The sequence below is a fragment of the Drosophila bipectinata genome, chromosome 3L (assembly GCF_030179905.1).
Source record: "Drosophila bipectinata strain 14024-0381.07 chromosome 3L, DbipHiC1v2, whole genome shotgun sequence".
Lineage (NCBI taxonomy): Eukaryota > Metazoa > Arthropoda > Insecta > Diptera > Drosophilidae > Drosophila > Drosophila bipectinata.
The window spans coordinates 5,135,931-5,157,937 of record NC_091738.1 but is presented as its reverse complement, the minus strand read 5'-3'; the positions used below and the strand labels follow the sequence as shown (position 1 = coordinate 5,157,937).

General features: G+C 44.0%; 5 protein-coding genes and 1 long non-coding RNA gene across 7 annotated transcripts in view; 1 reads left to right on the top strand and 5 right to left on the bottom strand.

The window, feature by feature from the left end:
* Positions 1-206: 206 nt before the first annotated feature.
* Positions 207-929, top strand: LOC108127617 (cuticle protein 76). Its single transcript, XM_017244767.3, has one exon. The coding sequence runs from the start codon at positions 258-260 to the stop codon at positions 927-929; it is 672 nt and encodes a 223-aa protein (XP_017100256.2). The 5' UTR covers positions 207-257.
* A 1,897-nt stretch (positions 930-2,826) lies between these two features.
* Positions 2,827-3,910, bottom strand: Tsp66A (Tetraspanin 66A). 2 transcript variants are annotated; one of them, XM_017244758.3, is made up of 5 exons: positions 3,732-3,910; positions 3,493-3,672; positions 3,310-3,444; positions 3,077-3,256; positions 2,827-3,015 (listed from the first exon to the last, which is right to left on the bottom strand). In XM_017244758.3, exons 1-5 carry the CDS (start codon positions 3,825-3,827, stop codon positions 2,923-2,925), a joined length of 684 nt encoding a protein of 227 aa, XP_017100247.2. In that variant the 5' UTR covers positions 3,828-3,910; the 3' UTR covers positions 2,827-2,922. The 2 variants fall into 2 exon arrangements, with proteins under 2 accessions (XP_017100247.2, XP_070136021.1); XM_070279920.1 differs by having other exon boundaries at positions 3,493-3,637; positions 3,732-3,886.
* A 573-nt stretch (positions 3,911-4,483) lies between these two features.
* On the bottom strand, positions 4,484-6,213 carry LOC138926439 (uncharacterized). Its single transcript, XR_011442972.1, has 3 exons — positions 5,521-6,213; positions 4,750-5,253; positions 4,484-4,691 (listed from the first exon to the last, which is right to left on the bottom strand). It is a non-coding gene; the product is annotated as an uncharacterized lncRNA (long non-coding RNA).
* Positions 6,214-10,574: 4,361 nt separating this feature from the next.
* ppk26 (pickpocket 26) lies at positions 10,575-12,834 on the bottom strand. The gene is made up of 6 exons (XM_017244690.2): positions 12,248-12,834; positions 11,928-12,188; positions 11,670-11,874; positions 11,343-11,613; positions 11,031-11,289; positions 10,575-10,974 (listed from the first exon to the last, which is right to left on the bottom strand). The coding sequence occupies exons 1-6, from the start codon at positions 12,814-12,816 to the stop codon at positions 10,728-10,730; spliced, it is 1,812 nt and encodes a 603-aa protein (XP_017100179.2). The 5' UTR covers positions 12,817-12,834; the 3' UTR covers positions 10,575-10,727.
* Positions 12,835-14,031: 1,197 nt separating this feature from the next.
* Positions 14,032-22,007, bottom strand: part of LOC108127732 (transcription factor mef2A) — a 28,878-nt gene continuing 20,902 nt past the window's right edge. The window contains exons 5-9 of the mRNA XM_070280202.1: positions 19,988-20,874; positions 16,518-16,655; positions 15,366-15,862; positions 15,126-15,311; positions 14,032-15,039 (exon numbers count right to left, since the gene is read on the bottom strand). Coding sequence (XP_070136303.1) covers positions 14,953-15,039; positions 15,126-15,311; positions 15,366-15,862; positions 16,518-16,655; positions 19,988-20,874 — 1,795 coding nt within the window. The 3' untranslated portion in view covers positions 14,032-14,952. The remainder of the gene's footprint in view (positions 15,040-15,125; positions 15,312-15,365; positions 15,863-16,517; positions 16,656-19,987; positions 20,875-22,007) is intronic.
* LOC108127733 (mediator of RNA polymerase II transcription subunit 15) lies at positions 16,795-18,269 on the bottom strand. The gene is made up of 2 exons (XM_017244990.3): positions 17,761-18,269; positions 16,795-17,697 (listed from the first exon to the last, which is right to left on the bottom strand). Exons 1-2 carry the CDS (start codon positions 18,211-18,213, stop codon positions 16,876-16,878), a joined length of 1,275 nt encoding a protein of 424 aa, XP_017100479.2. The 5' UTR covers positions 18,214-18,269; the 3' UTR covers positions 16,795-16,875.

Genomic DNA, 22,007 nt, shown 5'->3' with positions numbered 1-22,007 from the left:
CTCCAAGCTGGCCTGACATAGCGCGGGAATAAGCCAAAAAGCACAGTCATTTGTCGACCCAATGAACCAGTTTTGGGGCTTAGGCCTAAAGTCTATCTGTCACACATACAAGCGCTGGATGGCCGTGAAATTTGGCCATAATGTTTGAGGTTTTTGGCTATAAAAACTGCGAATTGAAAACAGATCAGCATCAGTAGCCACTGCAGCTCACTTCCAGCATCATTCAGTTAATTGATTTTTAAAGTCAACTTAGAGTCATGGCCTTCAAGTACGTCCTCTTGTCCTTCTGCGCTCTGGTGGGTGTGGCCAGCGCTGGCCTCCTGGCTCCGGCCACCACCTACGCTGCCTCCTACCCGGTGGTCGCCAAAGTGGCCCAGCCGCACTACGATGCCGTCGGTACCACCCAGCAGAACGTGGTTCGCTCCTTCGGCGGTACTGTCTCCACCTACTCCAAGAACGTGGTCACCCCCTACTCGAGCGTCAGCAAGGTGGACTCCCGCATCACCAACAACGTCTACACCCCGAAGACCCTCTACTCTGCTCCTGCTCCAGTGATCACCAAGTCCATCTATGCTGCTGCCCCGGCTCCTGTTGTGGCTAAGACTGTGTACGCCGCTCCTGCTCCAGTTCTGGCCAATACTGTGTACGCCGCTCCCGCTCCAGTTCTGGCCAAGAGTGTGTACTCCGCCCCAGCTCCAGTCTATGCTGCTCCTGCTCCCGTGATCGCCAAGACCTACGCCGCCCCAGCTCCAGTCTATGCCGCTCCGGCTCCAGTTCTGGCCAAGACCGTGTACTCCGCCCCGGCTCCAGTTTACGCTGCTCCCGCTCCCGTGGTGGCCGCCGCCCCCGCCGCCTTCGTGAAGTACTCCCCCGCTGCCGTGGTTGCCCATGCCAGCTTTGATGGATTCGGTTCCCACTGGGGATACTAAACAGTCCCATCGCATCCGACGCATTTGTTGACACTTTGTTGATTTGTCCGTACGATTAAAAAGTTATAGCTGCATAAAACATGAAATCGCTTTTTAACTAATTAATAAAGTGGGTGAAGGGGAAATGTGAAAGGGATAAAGGATTATAAAAAATTTGCTAGGTCCATTAGAATTCAGATAAAGAAAATATTAAACAAGATATAAAAGAGTAGATGTGTGATATTGGAATAAATATTTTCCCAAAGGAAAAAAGATTTTACTTATTTAGGAAAGAAATATTGGATAGGGCTATAGGGCTACACATTTTTCCAAAAAATGTTATCAATATTATTAATTTGCTAAAATCTATAATTTTTTGTGTATATTTTAACTAGTTCAAAACGTATCCAAAAATCAAATACCATTTATGAATCAGAGCTCCATTCCCCTTCGATTTGCATCAAAATATTGAAAAAATCCAACCAACAAAATTTTGACCAATTTTTGGCTAAAATCATGATGTTACCCCTTTGAAAATTTTGGTAAAATGGCTAAAAAAATAATTTGCCAGGTTTTGATGGAGAAATAATCTACTCGAAGATCTACGATCGGGAAGGTACATCACTTATGAATCTGTCAAGTATTTGCAGAGTTATGCCCATTTTTCCATTTCAAAAATTGCACAAATTGGATTATTATAAATTTTATTTTTTTTTACAAAAATTGTTCTTCCATTTAGAGTATTGTATGAAAATGCAATATTGCTTAAATAAATATTTAATGAAGCCCTTTTGATAGTCTAAAACAGAGTTCTGTACTTAAATCTGCAAACACTCCATCTCATAAACCTTGAATCGAAAGCAACACTTTCACCCTTTCTTTATTGTTTCTTGAGTCCGGCATTCCATTTGTCTGGCGTTTAATGGGGCATATGTGTGCCAAATAATTTTGTGTTCACTCCAAGAACCTTAAACTGGAATCCCTTTCATACTGCAGGCCCTCGGCCGTAGCTCCTTTTTTATTTGGCCAGAATGAAAATATTTAGTGCAAAACTTTCTGTTTGTCTTTGTCGGCGGCGGGGAGGTGCAACCGAAAACAAAAAAATTGTTGGCCAAAGTTTAATGAGCCGCATGACCCTTTGGTCTTCGCTGTCCCTATATCCTGTGTATAAACTTTGCGGCGGGTCAGTCGGCAGCTTGACCAGGCTCTTCTGTTTGCACTTGTTGTTGTTATTATGGTTACGGTTATGGTGTTCGACGGCTAAAAAAGTTTTCGCCACAACACCCACTCTTGCACGCATAAAAAACGGCATTAACGATGTGGGCCGGAGAGCAAACTATTTAGCCATAAAGTTGGTCGTTCCGCCGGACAATTTTGTATGCATATTTTATGGATTTTCAAATGCTGCAAAATTGTTTTTCCACTGCCAGAATTTAATGTTGACAACAATAAAATTTATGTACGGAGCTTAAGGGTGGCAGGGTGGAAGGTGCAGGGCGGAAGGAAGAAAGGACATAAAAAGAATATAAACTCGGTTAGGTGAGGGGATGTCCTTGAATATTTGCCGTTTGGCTGCATTTGCATATTGTTGCGATTGTCGAGGGGCCCTGTGTCCGGGATTGGAGACCAATTCCGTGTCCAAATCTCCGGCTGTCCTGGCATTTTCAATACTTTTTCAATCGTCTGACATGCTTTGTTGATTTCTTTATTGGCTCATCCATATGCATGCCACCGCCGGACACTGGACCCTGGACACTCTGGGATTCGCCATTCCGGACATTGGATTCGAGACTCAAGTGTTTATCGTTATTGATTGCAGATTGTGAAATATGAGCAAAGTCGAATCCAATTTGTCTGGCTCTTCTTATTTTAGAAAATTCAGAATTTTCTTCTTGACGTTGTAACAGAATAATAGAAATCTTATTTAATTTTGTTTATTTTACATCTAAAATTTATAAATTCACAATAATTTTGTAGAAAAATATACAATATACAAGACTGGTAGTTAATATAATTAGCCTCTATTCCGATCTAAAATACTGGCTCTATGATGCTCAATGCGTAACAGTAGTTTCCAGTACGTGACGATGCTCAGGACCAAAGCAAACTGTTTAAGAATTGTAAATAATTATATTATTTACTAATTTTTGCATATTATATTTTTTTACCTGCACTACAGAATAGATGAGTTCGTTATAATAACTCCGAGCGGGCATCATTTTCACAGTGGAGCATCCAATTTTGTAGAGGCCCTCCGGTACAAGTTTGTAATTCAAATAACACCATTCTGGGATTGGTTTTTGAAAAACTATGTAGTCTTTAGGACCCAACACTCCACAGCATTGATACTATAATAGATCAACCATTAACCTCAAAAGTGTTACATCTATTAGTCACTTACGGTTTCTTCAAAATATTTTAAGGACAGACCCGATTGCCAAATTCGAACCACATCGCTAATGGCAGGATATTGTTGTGATTGCACAAGATCCAATAGCATCTCCAGCCATGCGGCCAGAAACAGGATCATCACATGCTAGAAATCAATGAAAAAAGGAGATTTATAGCCAATCAATGAACTTACGATTCGAAGTTGTCGAACTGCATTCAAGAGCACAAAAGGTATTGCCAGAAAGAGTATCGGCAGCAGGGAAACCGCCAAACCCAATCCTACAAACTTGTAAATCTTGTATAGACAGCTCCAGCAATCTCTCATTTTCTGCAGTTCACTGAAATAGTACCAAATGTTTATGCCATTTATGATCTAAGTACACATAATTGATTAAGAGTCAGTTTCCTGTTGAAAAACTTCCAAAGACTCACGAAACAGGCCGCCCATATTAAATACACCAAATACCGAGTTATTCTTATAGCCTTTTCATAACACAATTCAATGGGATCTGGGTCAAGTTCAATCATAGTTTCAAGAATTATTCCGCAAATATAATTGAGTGTGTATAATTTTAAAGAAAACTGGAGTGAACATGCTAGGCATTCTTATTTGGGGGTGTTAAGGGATTAAATTTTAACCTATCCCCTACTAATCTCAGGAATTTGCATAGATTTCTGGAGCCCAGTAGCCTCTCGCGGAAGTGGAAGGAAGCGGTAAGGTTATGGGTATCCTAGAACTAAACATACATCCAAGCCATTCAAGTCCTTCCTCCATGAAACGCTGCTATGGAATTTTTTAATCAAACAGTTACCATTAATTACTGCAAAATTCTGTAGCCACATAACAGACATTTTTTCGACAGCCCGGCGCTCTGGAATGAATGAAAAGAAAACAGATTCCGCTGCCCTCATGTCTTTGTGTGTGTTTTTAGTCTAACTACTGGAGCGAGTATCTGCGAGATATAGTATCTGCGAGGGCTGCCGGATAAGGATTGCCAAGAGAACCAACCGCAGACACCGAAAGGCAAAAGAAGCACCAACTAAAAATCAAATTAGGTGCAAACGAGGGCGCCCGTCAGCGCCAGGAAGCAAAAAAAAAAAATATAAAAGGGAGATGTGGGCGTGTCGTGGTTGCGATTTAGTAATGAATAATTTATAATGCAAGCTGATGGTTTTTTACACTCTTTTTGTTTGTGAGCTTTTAGTTGAGATTAAAATTTTGCGGCTTTCCAGCCCGGACGCATTAAAGTTCATTCCTGGCAGCAGGATTTGCTTTTATTCCACGGGCTGATGAATGTGCGTGGGCGGGTGTCAAGTGCACGCTCGTGAATTCAATTTGATACACAAACTGATTTATCGACTCACAGCAGAGGCCAAGGCATGTACTATGCACTGAAAAAAATAAAAATGTATTAGAAAAGGAAGAGCTAAGTCCCAGATTCAGGAAGACCTAGAAAGAACTTAGTAGTAGCAGGAAGTAGACCATTTTGCATTGCATTGGTTTTCTCTGCATATATTATTGGATTCCCTTAAAGCCATATATTTTTTTGTCCAGTGTAGACATTGTCTCAACTCAACTGCCACACGCCATTCATAAGTCAGTCGTCGTCAGTGGGAGTTCAGTGGCAAAAGTCGCTAGCGGATGCGGATGCGGAGACGATAAAAAATTACATACACTTGTAACTGGTGTCCTCCAGCTACATGGTCTTCATGGATTCGCCTCTACTCCGGAGTTATTTACCATGTCTGGGGCACCAACTCGACTCTGCAGCCTCTAACAAGGTTAATTTGTTGCGATCGCAGTTCTCTGTCATTTATCTTCGCTGTCAGCGGCAACTTCTCGCAAAGGACGAATAGAAAAGAGTCGGGCTATCGTTCTAATTTGAATTTAACAAGCTAGCAGGATGCTCACAGGGATGATGGAACTGGTTGGTGGCACCATCAGTCTATCAATCTATGGGGGGAAGCATTGAAAATTAAAAATTTATTGCCAGGCAGGGTGTCAATCATCGCTGACATCATTCTCAGATCGGAAAGTAATAAACTGAAGGAGGATAGTAACGTGGTTAATATTGAATCACGGAAAATATTATTTATGAGGGTTTTTGAGAAGCTCCCTTTTTAATATTTAATAAAAGTATTTCATAGATTTTATATATTTTAGATTTTTGATAGTTTATGAAATCCCAATTCACTAAGAAATCATTTTTCAGCATCCTACCACAAAGTAACCAACACACATCCTAAATCAACGTCAATTTGTGTTTGTGACTCTCGGCAGCATCCTTTCCCAGGCATCCTTTTCCTTTTTTTTTGACCATCCATTGAACGTTTCAATTTCACTTGTTGGCTTCGATTGTCGCCTGTAGCCTCCGACAATTGAAAGCGACACTTTTATGGTTTTCAGATTTGTTCGATGTATCCTTGTTCCTTTTATCCTTTTTTCTGTACTGGCCATGTTAACACTTTTGGTTCCATGTTTTATTACTATCTGGCTTGTGGTAGTTTTTTTCACAGCATGTTCTCCTAATTGAGAAATTCTTTGGAAAATGATGAGAAAATGAAAAATGAATTAGAGCTCCCTGTAGCTCTAATTTCCGAAACATTAAACAATAGTTTCGGGGTTTAATATTATTTTTATCCCCCTAGCCAAGGCCTTGCAAGGTCTCGGGCAAATAAAATTTAGTTGCATATTTTGTGGCGTCGAATGGCAGTAACAAAAATGAATGAAATCGTAAAATTTTGACCGCACTGGACCGCATCCAGTAAGCTAATAACGTACACTCAAAAACCGGATGCGCCACAGACCAAAAGCCGCACAAAAGCTGACCCCTTGCTGCCCCAGATGACCCCGGAACTATAGGGGATTTTTTTCGTTAATACACATACACAAAAATTTTTGGATATTATATAAATATTGTTGAAAATTAGTTGTAAAGAAGGAGCTCTATGTTTTAAATTTTCATCTCTTAGAACTCTTTTTTTTTTAATTTTTTTAGTTTCTTACCCTTTATATCTCACAGTGTACTAGCATCTAAGCTTTCATGTGCAAGTGTGATTCTGGGTTTTGTGTGCATTGGCATTTAAGTGCCGAAAACAGTTTTTGAAAATGGCTAGGAGGGCTGGGAGGATATGGAGGGCATGGAGGATATCCTAGCCAGAAACCAGGACGTCTAACATAACCTCAATTTGTATGCGTTCTATCTTTCATTTCGTATGTTTTTTTTGTTTGTCTGTTTGCCTTTGTATATGTCTTTCTTTTTCTATCGTCCTGCAGCCGTCGCTTTCGAATGGGAATTGCAATTGCAGTGCTCCTTGTCTCTTTACCCGCATCCGCGCTGGCTAAATATTTGATTTTTGCATTAAAGTCTATTTGCTTTCATGATTCCGTAATTCATTGTTTACTCACGCCAACTTCTATTACGCCTTCCGCCGACCCAGCCCGCACAGCCCACCCAGCCCGCTTTGATTGTTTATTTTTATATACCCATCCCCGCGGGCTACGCCCCATCCAGAGTCTCCTGGTATCCCGGAATCCCGCATATCCGTTGCACTTCCCCAGTCATATCCCACCCAGCCTCATCCTCAGCCACAGATCCCAACACCAGACCCGGCTCGCCGATATCCGCATCATCTTTGTTTGTTGCTCGCAGCAAGGTTTTGGTGGCTCAGCCTTTTGTCTGCCTCGTCCCTTTTCCAGGACCTTCTCAGGACCTTCCACCACCAGCATCCTCCTGTTTTAATATGCGCTCCCAACGCTAGAAATTAAATCTGGCTCTCAAATGTTATTTGCGCTTTTCGTTTATTTATTTATTAATTATTTGCTTACGCGGCTGCCAGTTCTGGTTGTCGGCTTTTGGTCCTTGCTTGGTCCTGGCTGGTGCTTTGTCCTGGCCCAGTTTTCATTAGGTAATGCATAATAAGCTGGAGAACTTGTGCGAGTGAATTTAATTTATATTATTGGCCCTCTGTGTGGGGAGAATGGTTCTTTGGCCTTATAGCTGCCAGGAAAAGGCAATTATAAAACTGAATATGAATAGAAAATGGGAAAAAAGTGTTTCCATTGTTTTGTGGAAAGCTTAGGGAGGAAAATATTATCACAAAATTCGTATTATCTTTTAAAACCTTCATAGTTTATTTCTCCAAACCAAAGCATGTGTGATTTTTACATCCAACTTACCTCCTACTTGGCTTATATCAGAGCCATCATATCAAGCTTTTATGTTTACGTTGCTCTACTCCCGGAATTATGCCAGACGCAGCTCGAAAATGGAAAAGTCAAATCAATACGACCCGCCCATCAATATCCCTCAGACATTATTATAAGAGGCGCGTCGCGTGCAATTTTAACGAGCTTTACGCATTTTATCGTCCGGGAAGCTGGCGCAACATCACAGGAAAAAGCCAAAGGAAAATCAAGCTTGAAGACGTTGTCATTGCCTCATCGTCATCATCATCATCGCAGGACGACGACAAGGATGTGACTGCAGTAAAAAAGAATCTAATTTAGTTCGCGGTTTGCATACAAATATCCTTCCCACCGCAGCTATTTCTGCGGCTCTATACGATTATGTGTGATGTGAGGGTGTTAATTCGCAATTGGTGTCACGATATACATTGATTCGCCATTTGACTTATGCATTTTTCATTAATTGTCTTGTCTCATCTTGTAGCTGGAAATGGTGGGGTTTCTTATGGAGTGAACCAGCCAAGCCCAGAAATTTAATCAAAAATTCTAATTCGAATCCAAAGTTGGGCATAAGTTTTTAATGACTTTTCCAACTTGGCGTTGAAGTTTTAGATGCCCTGTTACAGCAATTACTGCAATCGAAGCCAACAGAGAGAAAAAAGTGATAAAAATTCAAAGAGAGAATTAGAGAATTAAGGAGCTTCAAATGGGCACTTAGAGTTCATTTAATTTATCTGATATCTTTTAGATACTTTCTTTTCTTTTATGGTATTTTTTTCTCAGTGGTAACCCAGGTGACTGCTCCACAGGACTTCTCAGTTAGACACAACAGCAAACAAAACATCGCTGAGCCCAAACCGCTAATCGCGTTACACAAAACTTGTGCCTCAAAGCGGCAAGCACACACATTACAAGGCAATCGAGCGCGAAATTCCACATACGCCCCGTGTGACGTGGCCTGGCGTGACGTGACGCGGCGATAGCGAAAGGCATTCAAGTCATTTCCGCTTAAGCAATCAGTTTGAGGCACCGCCAAGTCAGTCGTCATCTACGGAATCCTTCTACTCCTCCACCGCCGCCGCAGCCGCCTCCTCCTCGACCTCGAAAGTCCAAAAACATTCCAGGTGCCCCACCGGCGGATACCCGCCACTTGACATGAAAGCCGCGTGCTGTTGTCGCTCTCGGAGCTGAATGCATTTGAATGCCGCAAAATGCTGCTCGAAAAACCGACATAAATACAAACAAACATGGCTGTCTGCTGGTGGCTTCCTTTTACTGAAACCCTCAGAAGGTGCCTTGAATTTCAGGCCAGATTAGTTTCAGGATAAAGTTTACAAAAATCTATAGTCTGGAAAAATAAAAATACCTTGTATAGGCTTACCCCTATTTAGTTGTTAAATAAAATTAGAAATTAGAAAAATTCTTCCTTGAAGCAATGAGTTATAATTTGTATAGCCTGCCTAGCCCTTGACGCCTAGACCGGAAACCGGAAATTTAAAGCCTTGCCAAACAAATCAAGCTCCTCGCTGGTCGTCTCGTCGTGCCACCTGCTTGTTATTTGTTGTTGCTATGCAGTTGTTGAATGATGGTTGTTGTTCTTGCCACTGCCAGACACTGCGGACAGTTTGAGTTGCATTGTGCAAAAGTTTAATTACAATTTGTACACTTTTTCGTGCAATTTTCCGTTAAAAGCGAACGAAACTTTTTTATTGATATTGCTGGGAAAGCGAGTGCGAGTGCTGCAGTATCTGAGTACCCCCTTCTTGACTCTTATTTTATCCACCGACCTCCGGCTCAATGTCAAGTGTCATGTTATCCGGGACTTATTCATGTCTGCCATCACAAAGGGAGGAAAACTCAACCGGAAGAGTGAAGAAATTACTTGCAAATTGATTACTGGCATTGCCTGGCGAGGCATTCAGTCACTTTTTATCGCTTAATAGTGGATGTCACATTACGAGAACTTAAGAAACTCTATGAAAATATGATGTTCTAAAGGATGTTGGCCTTTCTTGGCTTAAATTATACTTCTATTTCTAAGACTTGTAGCTTTTAGTTGAAGAATGATACACCTTATACACCATAGTATGTATATAAAACCCCTCTAGATAGCCTGAATAGTCAACTACCCATGGAAATACCCCAACATTTGGTGAGACTATGGAATAAATCTATGTATATTTTATATATGAAAGTCAAACAGGAAATTGCCAAAGTGCGAATTCCGTGGGTGCTGCAACTCCAACACATGCCACTGAAAACTTGATTAGGCCTATATGCAAATGTGTCAACTTTATGTGCAATATTTCGACACATTTCGACACTTGTTGCCATAATGAACTGCCTGAATATTCCAGCAGTTTCAGTTCCCCCCTCTTAAAAAGCCCAACTGTTGCACAACTATTGGCAGGCACTGTTGCGTGTTGCAATCGCGGAATATTCGCGGAGCTTGTAATTCGCACAGAAAATTAAATTAAACTAAATGACAGCCCGTGTGGCGGTGTTTTAAAGCCTGTCTTGCCACATTCAACACTTTGGGCGGGTTGCCGGGATTGGCTGTGCATAAATTGCAGCTATTGTTTAAATATTTGCCAACATAATTAACTTAATTCAATTGGATTTCCATTAGAGTCGCACGCACAACTTGCAACTGAAGGGAGCGAGATGAGAAGCCCGGAGACTGCGGCAATGTTTGCCCAGCTAAGGTATTTCCCCTGCCAGGATATCGGAGGCAGAATCAAAGGATTCGACTTGCATAACATATGAGCTAGTGAGAGGACATTGCAAGAAAATATTTATACTACTATCATAGGATATCCCTTAATACTAAGTTTAACTATAATTTTTCTCCCTGTGTATGAAGATGATGCGAGTCAAAGATGCCTCGTGACTCCACTTTGACTTTGTCTACGACTTCCCTGACGTTGTCTATTGACTTTAGAAATCGAATCGAATGCAGCAGCAAATCACACAATAAAATAATTGATTCCATTTCAAATGCAAAGGATAGCCGGGTGGCCATATGCGGGTCCTATCAGAAGGCCCGGAAACAGGACTGAGGACTCCGATTGCCGTCTGGTGCTGAGTACAACTTTATTTTCATTGTTTGCAGATTTAACATTTAACGCAACACAAACACGGAGCAGCCGAGTCAGCTCAACTTTGGCTCCGGGTTCAGCCTCCCCGAAGAAGGAGGCCTGCCAAGTATGGGGATATTTGTATGTGAGTAGGTCCTTCAATTAAGCATCCTTGTTGACCGCCTGCAGCAGTTCTTTGCGGGTCTTGCGGCGCATTCGAAGATTGGAGATCAACCGGACGGTGCAGAAGTAGACCAGCTCCACGATACTCAGCATGGACACGCCCATGAAGAGGCCGAGCAAACCTCCACAGTTGGCAAGGAAGTCCGTGGTACCGTAGAGCTCGGAGCGCCGTGAAGTCAGGAACTGAGCCTCCTTGAAGAATATAGACACGCGGGACATTTTCATTCTGTGAATATAAGATAGTAACTATAGAGAGTTAGAGAAATAGAGCTAGAGACCTACCCCTCTCTTTTGGCCTGCTCCTCCTTGCCTTCGGGCGTGTCCTGGTTGATCACCGACTTGTAGTCAAAGTCCGCCTGGGAGATCTCCGCCTCGTAGGCAATCGAGGTACAGGACGGCAGGCAGTTGCACTCCGTCTCCCCGCGACTATTCTCCCCAGAGCTGGCCAATCCCTGGTTGAATTCCCTGAGCAGCAGTTCGTCCTCCGCCTGGTTGTAGCACTTCAAGCTGGCAGCTCCACAAACGGGCATATTCACATTGCCTAAAATTTATGTAATTAGCTGAGTCCCGGAGGGAGTACCCATGGGAACTTACGGGGCATGGAGAACTTGACGCAGCCGCACTTGGCCAAAGTGAAATTGGCCAGGCACTCCAGCTCGCAGTTACTCTGGGAATAGATATTGAAATAACGTAGATCCCGCTCCTTCTGGAAGTAGCACTGACGGCGATTGGGTTCGTAGTGTTTCAGGCCATCGGAGGTGGTGATGATTTTGGGGCGAATGGATATGAGAACTTCTTGGTCGAAGGGGATACGGAAGTATTGCTTCGACACTTGGGCTACATCTCCGGGGGTGTGTAATAGAATCTGAAAGATGGTTAACCTTCATACTTCCATAATGTCCTATAAAGACAGTAACCCACCTTGAAACCCTGTACAGGTCCTCGGCACATGTCATCAAAATCTATTTCCATGCCGCCCATAAAGAGATATAGACCAGCTCTGGCTCCAGGACCCAAAACCCGATTGGGATATGGTGAGGTATCCGCACTAGCGCTATAACCATCCTCCACATTCCAGTCCATGGATAAATGGTTCTCCTCTCGGAATATAAAATCGGGAATAATTCTATAAGGATAAGACATATGATATAAAGATTTATAGGACCTTCGAGACCTTACCCTTCTGCCCTGAAAATTTCCGCAGGACTCAGCGAGTTAAAGCTATAACACACTCCATCTTCCGTGACAAACTTGTGAAAGATTTCACTGCACTTCTTCTGGGTATTCCGCCACTTGCAATTCAAATATGTGTCATCGAATATGGGCGACACTTCCGTGAGGGCATCAATAATCTCCATGCCCTTCCTGGTGGCCTTGCCAAGCTCAACGTCATGCAGATGGGGCTCACAGACTTGGGTCACAGCTCCATAGATTTCTTTTCTGGGAAAGCCGACAAATATACAGAAACCTCCTCAATAGAACTGGATACCCAAACTTACTGCCTCTCGGTGAGATCCAAAATTCCGCTGACGTTGTTGGCGAAATCCCGGACCTGGTGATACGAATCCGTAAAGTTGAAGAGCGAACGACGGGTTTTCGTTTCCGGACACACTGTTACTGCCGGAAAGGGGATCTGCCACACGGGTGTGGACTTTTCTGCGAAACTGACAATCACCGGGTTGTTGTTCCACTTGTCCCAAATATTGAGGGTCAGTTTGACGCACGTAAAGATCGAGAGGACGAGGACGGATATCCAGAAGAGACGCTCGAGAATGGGGCGCTTCTTCTCGCCCAAATACCGGATGCCGTGGATGGTCGTGTAGTCACAGTACTCGTGGATGATGGCCTTGGCCGCCTGGAAGCCGCTGCCGTACTTGATCTGCTTCTTGGTGTCCACCTCGTCCTCGCTGTCGTCGGAGACGGTCTCGCGGAACGCTGGAGGCAGACGGGCCATTAGGGCGGCCCGCTTCCATTGGTTGGCGGCGCTAAGAGGCGCTGTAGGCAGGCGGACGGCCACCTCCTCGTCGCTCGGGTTGGGGGTGTGCGGCTGGGTGCTCTCGGTCGACATCCGGTCCGGCGTGCAGCAGATGCGTTGACTAAGTCAGCGGTGCGCACGCAAGACTCTGGCTTTTATACCCGCTATCGCCGAACCGGCGGGGTGCGGCTGCCCTGGGAGGTCCTGGCTAGTCCAAGCCCCCAAAGGATTCCGGCACGCATACCTTAAAATTCGTGGTACTGGCAAGGAGTCACGCCAGCAAGTACTGCGTTTTCGGTGGCGTTTCAATTACTTCATTTCGCTAAGCTGGCGTAATTTGCCAGCTCGCTCCCGGACCAGGAGTCCCTCTAGTCTCCGGTGGCCAGTGGTCCGGCTGCCTGGCTGCCCGTCTGCCCGCGTAATTGCCATCGCTGACCCATTGCCCGGCTAAATGTTACCTTTGAGCCTGACCTAGGCGAGGCATTCTAATTAGCCAGTGCGCACTTTAAGCTCGCCCCGCCCCACGTCGAAAAAACAGCGGAAACCGGAAACCCACATCTGAAACTGGCCTTCCCAAAACGGCGAAAAAAATAAGCGGCAGATTGAAAAGGCAACTTCTCGTGGCTCCAGCCAGGCTTATGCATTTTAAATCCCAGTCGCCACTCGACGCCATTTGGCTGCAGGCGCTTAACTCGACCCCCAAACAAAATGCCACACGGCTGCAGACGGCGACAATGTCGAGCCGAATCCTGGGGTAAACTTTGTGCCGCAACAACAAGGAACTCGATTGCCACATATAGATGGCTAACGAATAGGGGATACTCTATATCTAGAACTCTCTATAAGGCCTGTATACTTCCCTCGCAAATGATTCAAGAAAATAGCCATACCCTTCGGCTAGAGTCCTGCAAACCACCGTAATGTCCAGCGGCAAGGACATCGGCATCACCACAAAACACGATGCGACCATTTTGGATGCGCATTTTAATAAAGTTAACAGCAAGTCGGGCATTGTGTCTAAATTTTGGAGGGCTCCAGGCCAGCCAGGACACCCTTTAAACTTAGACCCCTTTGTTGGGACTTTTCATTATTGTGACGTGGGGCCACCATTGTCCTTGCACTCAGTGTTACCTGTTTTTCCTTTTTCCCGGGCCGTAAACATTTACACACTACTCCGGCGTCTACTCCGGTCTGGAGTCTGGAAATTGTCATTTATTTTAATGAGCTGCGAAATAGAATTTCTGATGTGTCTTTCAGGGTCCAAAACTTTCCCATTCCTCCCAAAAAAATAATAAAAAAAAACACTAATTTAATATAGTTCTGTATATATAATATATAGTATATTTTTGGTATTCTGGTTTTGCATAATACATTTATTTGTTTTATACGCTTTAGCTGGAGGACATTGAATTGAATGTTGTTACTGTTTACAAGTTATTTGGTTGGTAAGTACATAATAATACGTTTATTGATTATCCTATTTACATACGATGCTACTTTTGATATAGTTTATTACAGAGTACAGTTGCTATTAATTATTACGCATATTTGATTATGATTCTAGTATATCCGAATTTGTTTTTGAAACACCTGTTGTCACTATACTACTTTTGATATACACTTTTCGTGGTGTTATTTCTGTTCTGTATCTACGATTTAATAATTTTCTTCTCATTCCATAAATTATATAGAAAATATAAAATTCGTTTGCCAGACCACAAGTGCCTGGGCATTAACAATGATCTTATAATTCCGTAATTTGTATCCATTTGGTATTAACTATATACAAAGCTCGATTACCGTGTTCCATAGACCATACTCCACAGACGATGACAGTTTAAGCTTCTCATAATTTTACCTATACGTTCACTTATGCAGTTTTCAAATTCAAAAATATTCATTTTAAACATTCTCGTTTCAAACGCTCAACCCAACAACACAAAAACCAGAAAACAGAAACACCAAAGGCAATTACTAAATTACACACTTGCATTAATACATTACATGACTTTAATATGGCTTTAATATATATTTTTATATCGTAGCTCGTATGTCATATCTAGAGCTAGTTTAAAATGATATGTTTGTGGTAATTTACGTTATTCAATTTCCCATCTCCCTGTTAGTTCCCCTCCAAGGTTAGTCTGTTATAAAAATACTGAAGAAATTGCACTTGTTTCGGATACCGATCCCACAAGCCACCCTCACTGGACCCTCCGGGGCTTTGACCTATTGGGGGGCCAGGGCCAGGCCCAAGCTATTGGTCATCAGGCTCAAGGAGCTGGCAGTGGCTGAAGTAGTTGGTCCTGAAGTCTCCTGGAAGAGTGAGAAATAATATAATAAAATAAACATAAATGAGAATATTAAATTATATATTTTTTATGTTAAGTCTCCATACTCACAATGCTTAGAGTGCGCATAATACAGGCCCTGGTGGCTGGCGGCTCATCCGCCTCCAGTCCTGGCGAGCTGCCCCTCGAGGACACAGATCCATTCAGCAGCTTCACATTCATCTCATCCGAGTGGTGCGTCTGCTGAGAACTACTCGACATCCTCCCATCCAAGGACAGATCATCCCGGTGCTGATCCTGCAAAGCAAAATATATAATACTTCCTTCTTAGTATTTAGAATAATAACCCACATCCTTGGGACTGGCACTAGGACTGAACTTTATGTCCAGACTTTCCATGTCGCCGTTTTCCACCGATCCTGCTGCCACAATTCCCTCTGGCGACATGTGCCCATTGTTGTTGCTGACTTCCACATTGTTGTTGTTGCTGTTGGTGTTATTATTGTTGTTGCTAATCTTGTTATTGTTATTGTTATTGGGCTCCTTGTTAAGTGTTGACGAGGCTGGCATCTGCTTTGTATTTGTGGCAGCCTCATCAGCAACAATCGTTGCATGTCCATTCTCCACGATGCCAGTTGCCATGCCATTGTTGCTGCTGTTGTTGTTGTTGCTACTGGTGCAAGTGTTGCTGTTGTTGTTGTTGTTGCTGCTACTAGTGGACGCCTCATCGCCCAGCTCGTAAATGTTAACCATGTGCGCGGCTTGTGCGTGGACCATCAAATCCCAGGGATTGCCGAACGCATCCTTGCAAACGGCGCACAGCAATTTGGCGCTTGAAGGGGGCGTTTCTACACAGAAAAAAAAAGATACAAAATGTAACGAAAAATTAATATTAAAAGTAAGAATATTAAGATATTTATAAAGAGGAATATTAACCAAAAATGTGTAAAATAAATGGTCTAAAAAGCAAATTCAAACTTAACTATGTTCGATAGTTAAAGTTTCATCAAATCCTTCTCCTTTATTCCCTTTTTAAAATTAATATTCTATTGCTTATTTGATTATTCAAGAAACCTTATTATTACTAAAAATTTATAGCCATTTTTCCCCAGTGTATGTTCCCATAGATGTGTGAGTGAAGCATGCGAGAATTAATTAGTTATTTAAGTTGGAATTTGCAGAGGGCAGACGCTGGTTCCAGGACGCATAAATAACTCAATTTTAAATGCATTTACAAGCAGCCGCAGGCTCGGCCAAGGACATGAATTCACAGACATCCCCCTGTCGGGCAGGATAACCAGATGTTGCTGACTGTTGCAGGCCTGGCCCAGGACTCACTCACTCACACAGGACTCAGGACTCATCCGCAAATGCGCCTAAGACAAACACTTTTGCCTTTAGCCGGGGCAAAAAGTGTTTAACAATCATAAATTAATTGCCAACAGACAAGCTGCCACAAGGCAGCCAGCACCCAGCCACGCCCCTTACGCCGCCCATACTTACTTGCACTTGTAGCAAAGGCAACATCCTGGCACTTGCATGTGAACCTCAGTTTGCAATAACTTTTCTTGTGGTCCAATAACTCAGACAGCTCGCCAAAGCATTCCCGGCAATTGCCGCAGATTAATGTGTCCGGATTGCCTGAAAAAAATTGAAAAGGAGTAGGGTTTTAAAAACTTTGAATACTGGGTTAAATGGACATGAAATTTTTATTTAAATTATTTATAAATTGGATAACTTTTTCGCAAAAAATTGAGTACGAATCTCTCTTATTTTGCTTACTAATATCTTAAACTATGATTTATTTCAAATATCCCATACAAAATATATTTTAATATTAAATTAATATAAAAATTATTAATTAAACATTCCGGGAAAAAGATCTATTAGCTCTGAAGCTTGTGGGCCAGATCTTGAGCTCGGCTTCGAGCAATTCGCTTCTGTCCAACACCCTCCGATGCCTGGGGGCCTCATGCTCTGGCTCGTGTCTTCGCCTCTTAATGGAACTCTTGTAGCTTTGATCTTGAGCTTTACTTTCGGCCCTCTTGGCCCGATACTTAAGCAAGTTGGCTATGGCACTAATCCGCAGATCGGGCTGAATCGCATGCCGACCACTGCGACGAGGGCTGGGCTGCAGCAGCTTGGAGCCATTGATGTCATCGTTCTGGATATTCAGCGAGAAACTAATCACATTGGCGTTGGGTGACTTTGTGCAACAGGGCAACTTTTTGGTAGTGGCTTTCGTGGGTTTCTGGGTCGTGGCTTTGGTGGTCTTGACGTCTTGGGCTTTGGGGCTCGGAGCGCAGGTGGCTTTGGGCCCCGGTGTCGTGGCTTCTGCCGCTTTCGTGGTCGTCTCCGCTTTGTTCTTTACGTCCACCGATACTGACTCGGCCGGCGCGCTGGTTTCCGGAACACTTGCGGCAGTTGTGGTCTCCTCCGCACAGACATCCTTGCTGTCCGACTTGGCGAAGGCCATGTCCTGATGCAGTTGCTGCTGCTGCAGCTGCCGCTGTGAGAAAAACTCGGCCAATTGCTTCAGCAACTCAAACTGCTCCTGGGTGGGCACTGGCTCCGGGACCTCCGCCGCCGGCTTTACTGCCGTCGGAAGCGGTACAAACGGCGGCTGGAAAAGATGGGGGGCCGGGAATAGCTGGCTGGGACGATTCGATTTGACCTCATTCATCTGCGAGTGAACAAGGGGTCTGTAAGCTACCGGAGATGACCTCAGATTGGCGATGTTTTCAACCTGAACCATGTTCTGCGGCGACTGCTGGGACGGCTGCGGCTGCTGCTCCTGTGGCTGCTCCTGAGGCTGCCCCTGCGGCTGCAACTCGGCGGCTGGTTGCATTTGGAGACCCTGCTCGCTCGTCTGCGGCGTGTACTTCATCCCAGCCACCGGAGACTCATTCTCCTGATTAGCAAGGGCTCCGTAACCGAAAGCCTTTTTGGACAGCATACTGCCCTTCAGGCTGAGCACTCCGTTGACATAGTCCACCGGCAAACGCTGTTGCACTGGATTCGGCTCGAGCATCTGCATTGGGATCCCTTGTTGTGGCGCGGACATCATCGGCTGAGAAAACTGTTGTTGCTGTGCAGGCTGCATCGGCGGGGCCTGCTGCTGCCCGTGGACACTACCCGGAATGATTGAGACGGTTAGGAGGACAAGGAGAATCGGGCCAAGTGGCTCACGTTGACACATTTCTCATTTTCAGAGACCTTCTTGTCAGGCAGCAGCATTTTTGACAAGTCTCTAAAAGATAACTCATCCGGAAAGCTTCATACTACATCTATAAGGACATACGTTCAAGTATTTCCTTTTCCTACCACTACCACTATGGACCTCAGTAATGGCTATATGTTCCCCAATTCTCATCTGATTCTCAAGCGGAGTACCTTAAAGGATTTCTGGATCGATTTGCCACCATTCTGCATCAAAATCCTGAGACAAAATATTTTTTAGATTTTTTGTCCATTTTTCCTGATGGGATCACTTGAAAATGGGGTTTTCGCCTATATGGCCCACAGAGATCGGTATATCTTCTCCAATTCTCATCCGATTCTCAAGCGGAGTACTTTTAACAATTTCTGGAACGATTTGCCACAATTCTGCATCAAAATCCTGCGATAAAATATTTTTAAATTTTTTGTCCATTTTTCCTGATGGGATCACTTGAAAATGGGGTTTTCGCCTATATGGCCCACAGAGATCGGTATATCTTCCCCAATTCTCATCCGATTCTCAAGCGGAGTACCTTAAACGATTTCTGGGTCGATTTGCCACCATTCTGCATCAAAATCCTGAGACAAAATATTTTTTAGATTTTTTGTCCATTTTTCCTGGTGGGATCCCTTGAAAATGGGGTTTTCGCCTATATGGCTCACAGAGATCGGTATATCTTCCCCAATTCTCATCCGATTCTCAAGCGGAGTACCTTAAACGATTTCTGGATCGATTTGCCGCAATTCTGCATCAAAATCCTGAGATAAAATATTTTTTAAATTTTTTGTCCATTTTTCCTGATGGGATCCCTTGAAAATGGGGTTTTCGCCTATATGGCCTACAGAGATCGGTATATCTTCTCCAATTCTCATCCGATTCTCAAGCGGAGTACTTTTAACGATTTCTGGAACAATTTGCCACAATTCTGCATCAAAATCCAGAGATAAAATATTTTTTAAATTTTTTGTCCATTTTTCCTGATGGGATCACTTAAAAATGGGGTTTTCGCCTATATGGCCCACAGAGATCGGTATATCTTCTCCAATTCCCATCCGATTCTCAAGCGGAGTACCTTAAACGATTTCTGGGTCGATTTGCCACCATTCTGCATCAAAATCCTGAGACAAAATATTTTTTAGATTTTTTTTCTATTTTTCGTGAGGGATACCTTGAAAATGGGGTTTTCCCCTATAGGGCCCACAGTGATTGCTATATCTTCCCCAATTCTTATCCGTTTCTCAAGAGGAGTACCTTAAACGATTTCTGGATCGATTTGCCACCATTCTGCATCAAAATCCTGAGACAAAATATTTTTTAGATTTTTTGTCCACTTTTCGTGAGGGATACCTTGAAAATGGGGTTTTCCCCTATAGGGCCCACAGTGATGGCTATATCTTTCCCAAGTCTCATCCGATTCTCAAGCGGAGTACCTTGAACGATTTCTGGATCGATTTGCCACCATTCTGCATTAAAATCTTGATACAAAATATTTTTTAGATTTTTTGTTCATTTTTCGTGAGGGATCCCTTGAAAATGGGGTTTTCCCCTATATGGCCCACAGTGAAGGCTATATCTTCCCCAAGTCTCATCCGATTTTCAAGCGGAGTACCTTAACCGGTTTCTGGATCGATTTGCCACCATTCGTTTATTGCGTTGCTCACTTTTGACCAAAATTATAATAATCTCTGCAAGGGTATAAATATCCCCAAGGATTCTCCAAAAATACACAAAATAAATTCAAGTCAATACTCACTGTAGACTTTGAAAGGTCCCCAGTGCTGATGCGAAGTTAATTGCTCCTGTTGCTGCTGCTGCTGCTGTTGATGTTGCTGCTGCTGATGTTGCTGCTGATTCTGCTGCTGATGCTGTTGATGTTGCTGCATCAATTGGCTGTGCAATTGTAGTGGCGTCGCCGCCTGATGAGGCTGCGGTTGTTGTGGCGACAATGCCAGAGTCAACGGTTGTAGCAACGGTTGCTGCTGATGTTGCTGTTGTTGCTGCTGCTGTTGCTGCTGCTGCTGCTGCTGATGTTGCTGATGAGCAGCAGCAGCAGCGTAGTACGGCTCACCGAGCGTCGTTTGATTAGCAATTATAGCTGACTTTGCATTCTGCGGCGATGTCGTTGACTGGACAGCCACCACGTTACTCTTCAGTTGGAATCCGAACTGTTGCTGCTGCTGTTGCTGCGGATGCGAGTGGGGATGCTGCGGATGTGGGTGGTGGGCAGCAGCCAGCGGCTCCTGTTTGTATTGCGGCCAGTGGAGGGATCCCGACCCCGCCGTCGTGGTGGCTGATAGCAGATTCTGCTGATGCAGCAGCAGCTGCTGTTGTGGCAACAAATTGGCCATCGCCGCCATGGCGACGGCAGCCACCTGCTGCTGTTGTTGCTGTTGGTGTTGCTGCTGCACCTGGGCCGCCTGCTGCTGCTGCTGGTGGACGGCAGCTGCCGCTGCTGCAGCCACCGCAGCCGCACTGTGATGGTGTTGGCCGTGCTGTTGTTGCTGCTGCACAGCCACTGCCAGACCGCCGCCGTTGGTCATTAGACGCTTTCGCTTTTTGGCTCGAACTGCGTTTGCCCCACCACCACCACCTCCGCCCCGCAGCAAGGCCGAAGAGCAGTAGCTGTCGTAGAAATAGTCCCTGCAAGGATTTGAATTAAATGGGGTGTTGTGAGAGTCATTATAAAATAATTTTAATATTTTCCAAAAGCTATTTAAGCTTTTACTTTTATTCTAAAGATAAAAACCTTCTTAAAATAAATATTAAGTAAAATTGTAGCCCATATTTTTAAACCAAATTTAGAGTACATTTTGTATTACACATTATAATACCATTCCTCCTAAAAACTAAAAACCTCTTAGGAAAAAATCCCCTTTCCATGACCCACCTCTCATTAACTGCAAATGCACAGCCTGCCAACTGTTGCCTGTCCTTCCACGTCGACCTGCCAGTCCTTCAGTCAGTCAGTCATTTTCCTCCCCCCAGTCAGGACATCAATATGTCAATATTTGTTTAGGCTGCCATTTCTGCCGTTTGAATTGTCGTTTGGCCACTGTGTTTTTGGGCCTCCCGTCGGGCTGTGTTGCCAGTGATTGATACAAATGCCGAAGCCGGCCAGAAGCCAACCAATTGTGGTCAGAAGAGTGTTTTGGAAAGGGGGCGTGGTGCAACAATTGTGGCTTTTTCGGTCAGTTTGGCTCTGTATGTGAAGGGAAGGGTCGGGCTGGCAGGATGCCGGTATGCCAGGTGGGGTTGCCATTTAATGGCAAACACGAGGGCACCTGAAATCAAAAGGTTTGGGCACCAAGGTGTATGGTCTGTGACATGTTTGCGTTTTAATTACAATCAAGTCGTTGTCAGTTGGACCTCCCAGACTCCATCGGGATGTCCTTTTTAAAGCCTCAACGCATTTCGCTTCGGCGTCATTAAGCTTAAATTAAATATTTCCACACGAGTGCCGAGTCTGGAGCTCAAGGCCCAAATAAATTGTGAACGTCGCTCAGTCATCATTAAGGCCGCGCCACGACAAAGACAAACAAGTGCACATGTCAGCGGCAGGACGACGGCAGGACATAATGGCATACATTGCAACTGTCACTCACAGGACACGGGGAACAGAGAGCTGCTGGCTGCGAACAGCGGACGGCGAACTACGAACTGCGAACTGCCAGTGTGTTGACGCAGCACTCGAACACTCGCGTTAAACTGACCTCTCTTATCACATAAAAAAAATAGTTGAAGATTTGATATAAAATATAAAAAAATATATTAGT

What these genes read in the sequence shown, in the direction of transcription:
- LOC108127617 (XM_017244767.3), top strand. Translation starts at nt 258, where the DNA reads ATGGCCTTCAAGTACGTCCTCTTGTCCTTCTGCGCTCTGGTGGGTGTG.
- Tsp66A (XM_017244758.3), bottom strand. Translation starts at nt 3,827, where the DNA reads ATGATTGAACTTGACCCAGATCCCATTGAATTGTGTTATGAAAAGGCT. An exon ending in TAATATGGGCGGCCTGTTTC is followed by an intron (nt 3,673 to 3,731) that starts GTGAGTCTTTGG and finishes ATGTGTACTTAG; the next exon opens with ATCATAAATGGCATAAACAT. An exon ending in TAAAATATTTTGAAGAAACC is followed by an intron (nt 3,257 to 3,309) that starts GTAAGTGACTAA and finishes GATCTATTATAG; the next exon opens with TATCAATGCTGTGGAGTGTT.
- ppk26 (XM_017244690.2), bottom strand. Translation starts at nt 12,816, where the DNA reads ATGTCGACCGAGAGCACCCAGCCGCACACCCCCAACCCGAGCGACGAG. An exon ending in TTGGATCTCACCGAGAGGCA is followed by an intron (nt 12,189 to 12,247) that starts GTAAGTTTGGGT and finishes CGGCTTTCCCAG; the next exon opens with AAAAGAAATCTATGGAGCTG. An exon ending in GACCTGTACAGGGTTTCAAG is followed by an intron (nt 11,614 to 11,669) that starts GTGGGTTACTGT and finishes ACCATCTTTCAG; the next exon opens with ATTCTATTACACACCCCCGG.
- LOC108127733 (XM_017244990.3), bottom strand. Translation starts at nt 18,213, where the DNA reads ATGTGTCAACGTGAGCCACTTGGCCCGATTCTCCTTGTCCTCCTAACC. An exon ending in CGCCGCAGAACATGGTTCAG is followed by an intron (nt 17,698 to 17,760) that starts GTTGAAAACATC and finishes GTTCACTCGCAG; the next exon opens with ATGAATGAGGTCAAATCGAA.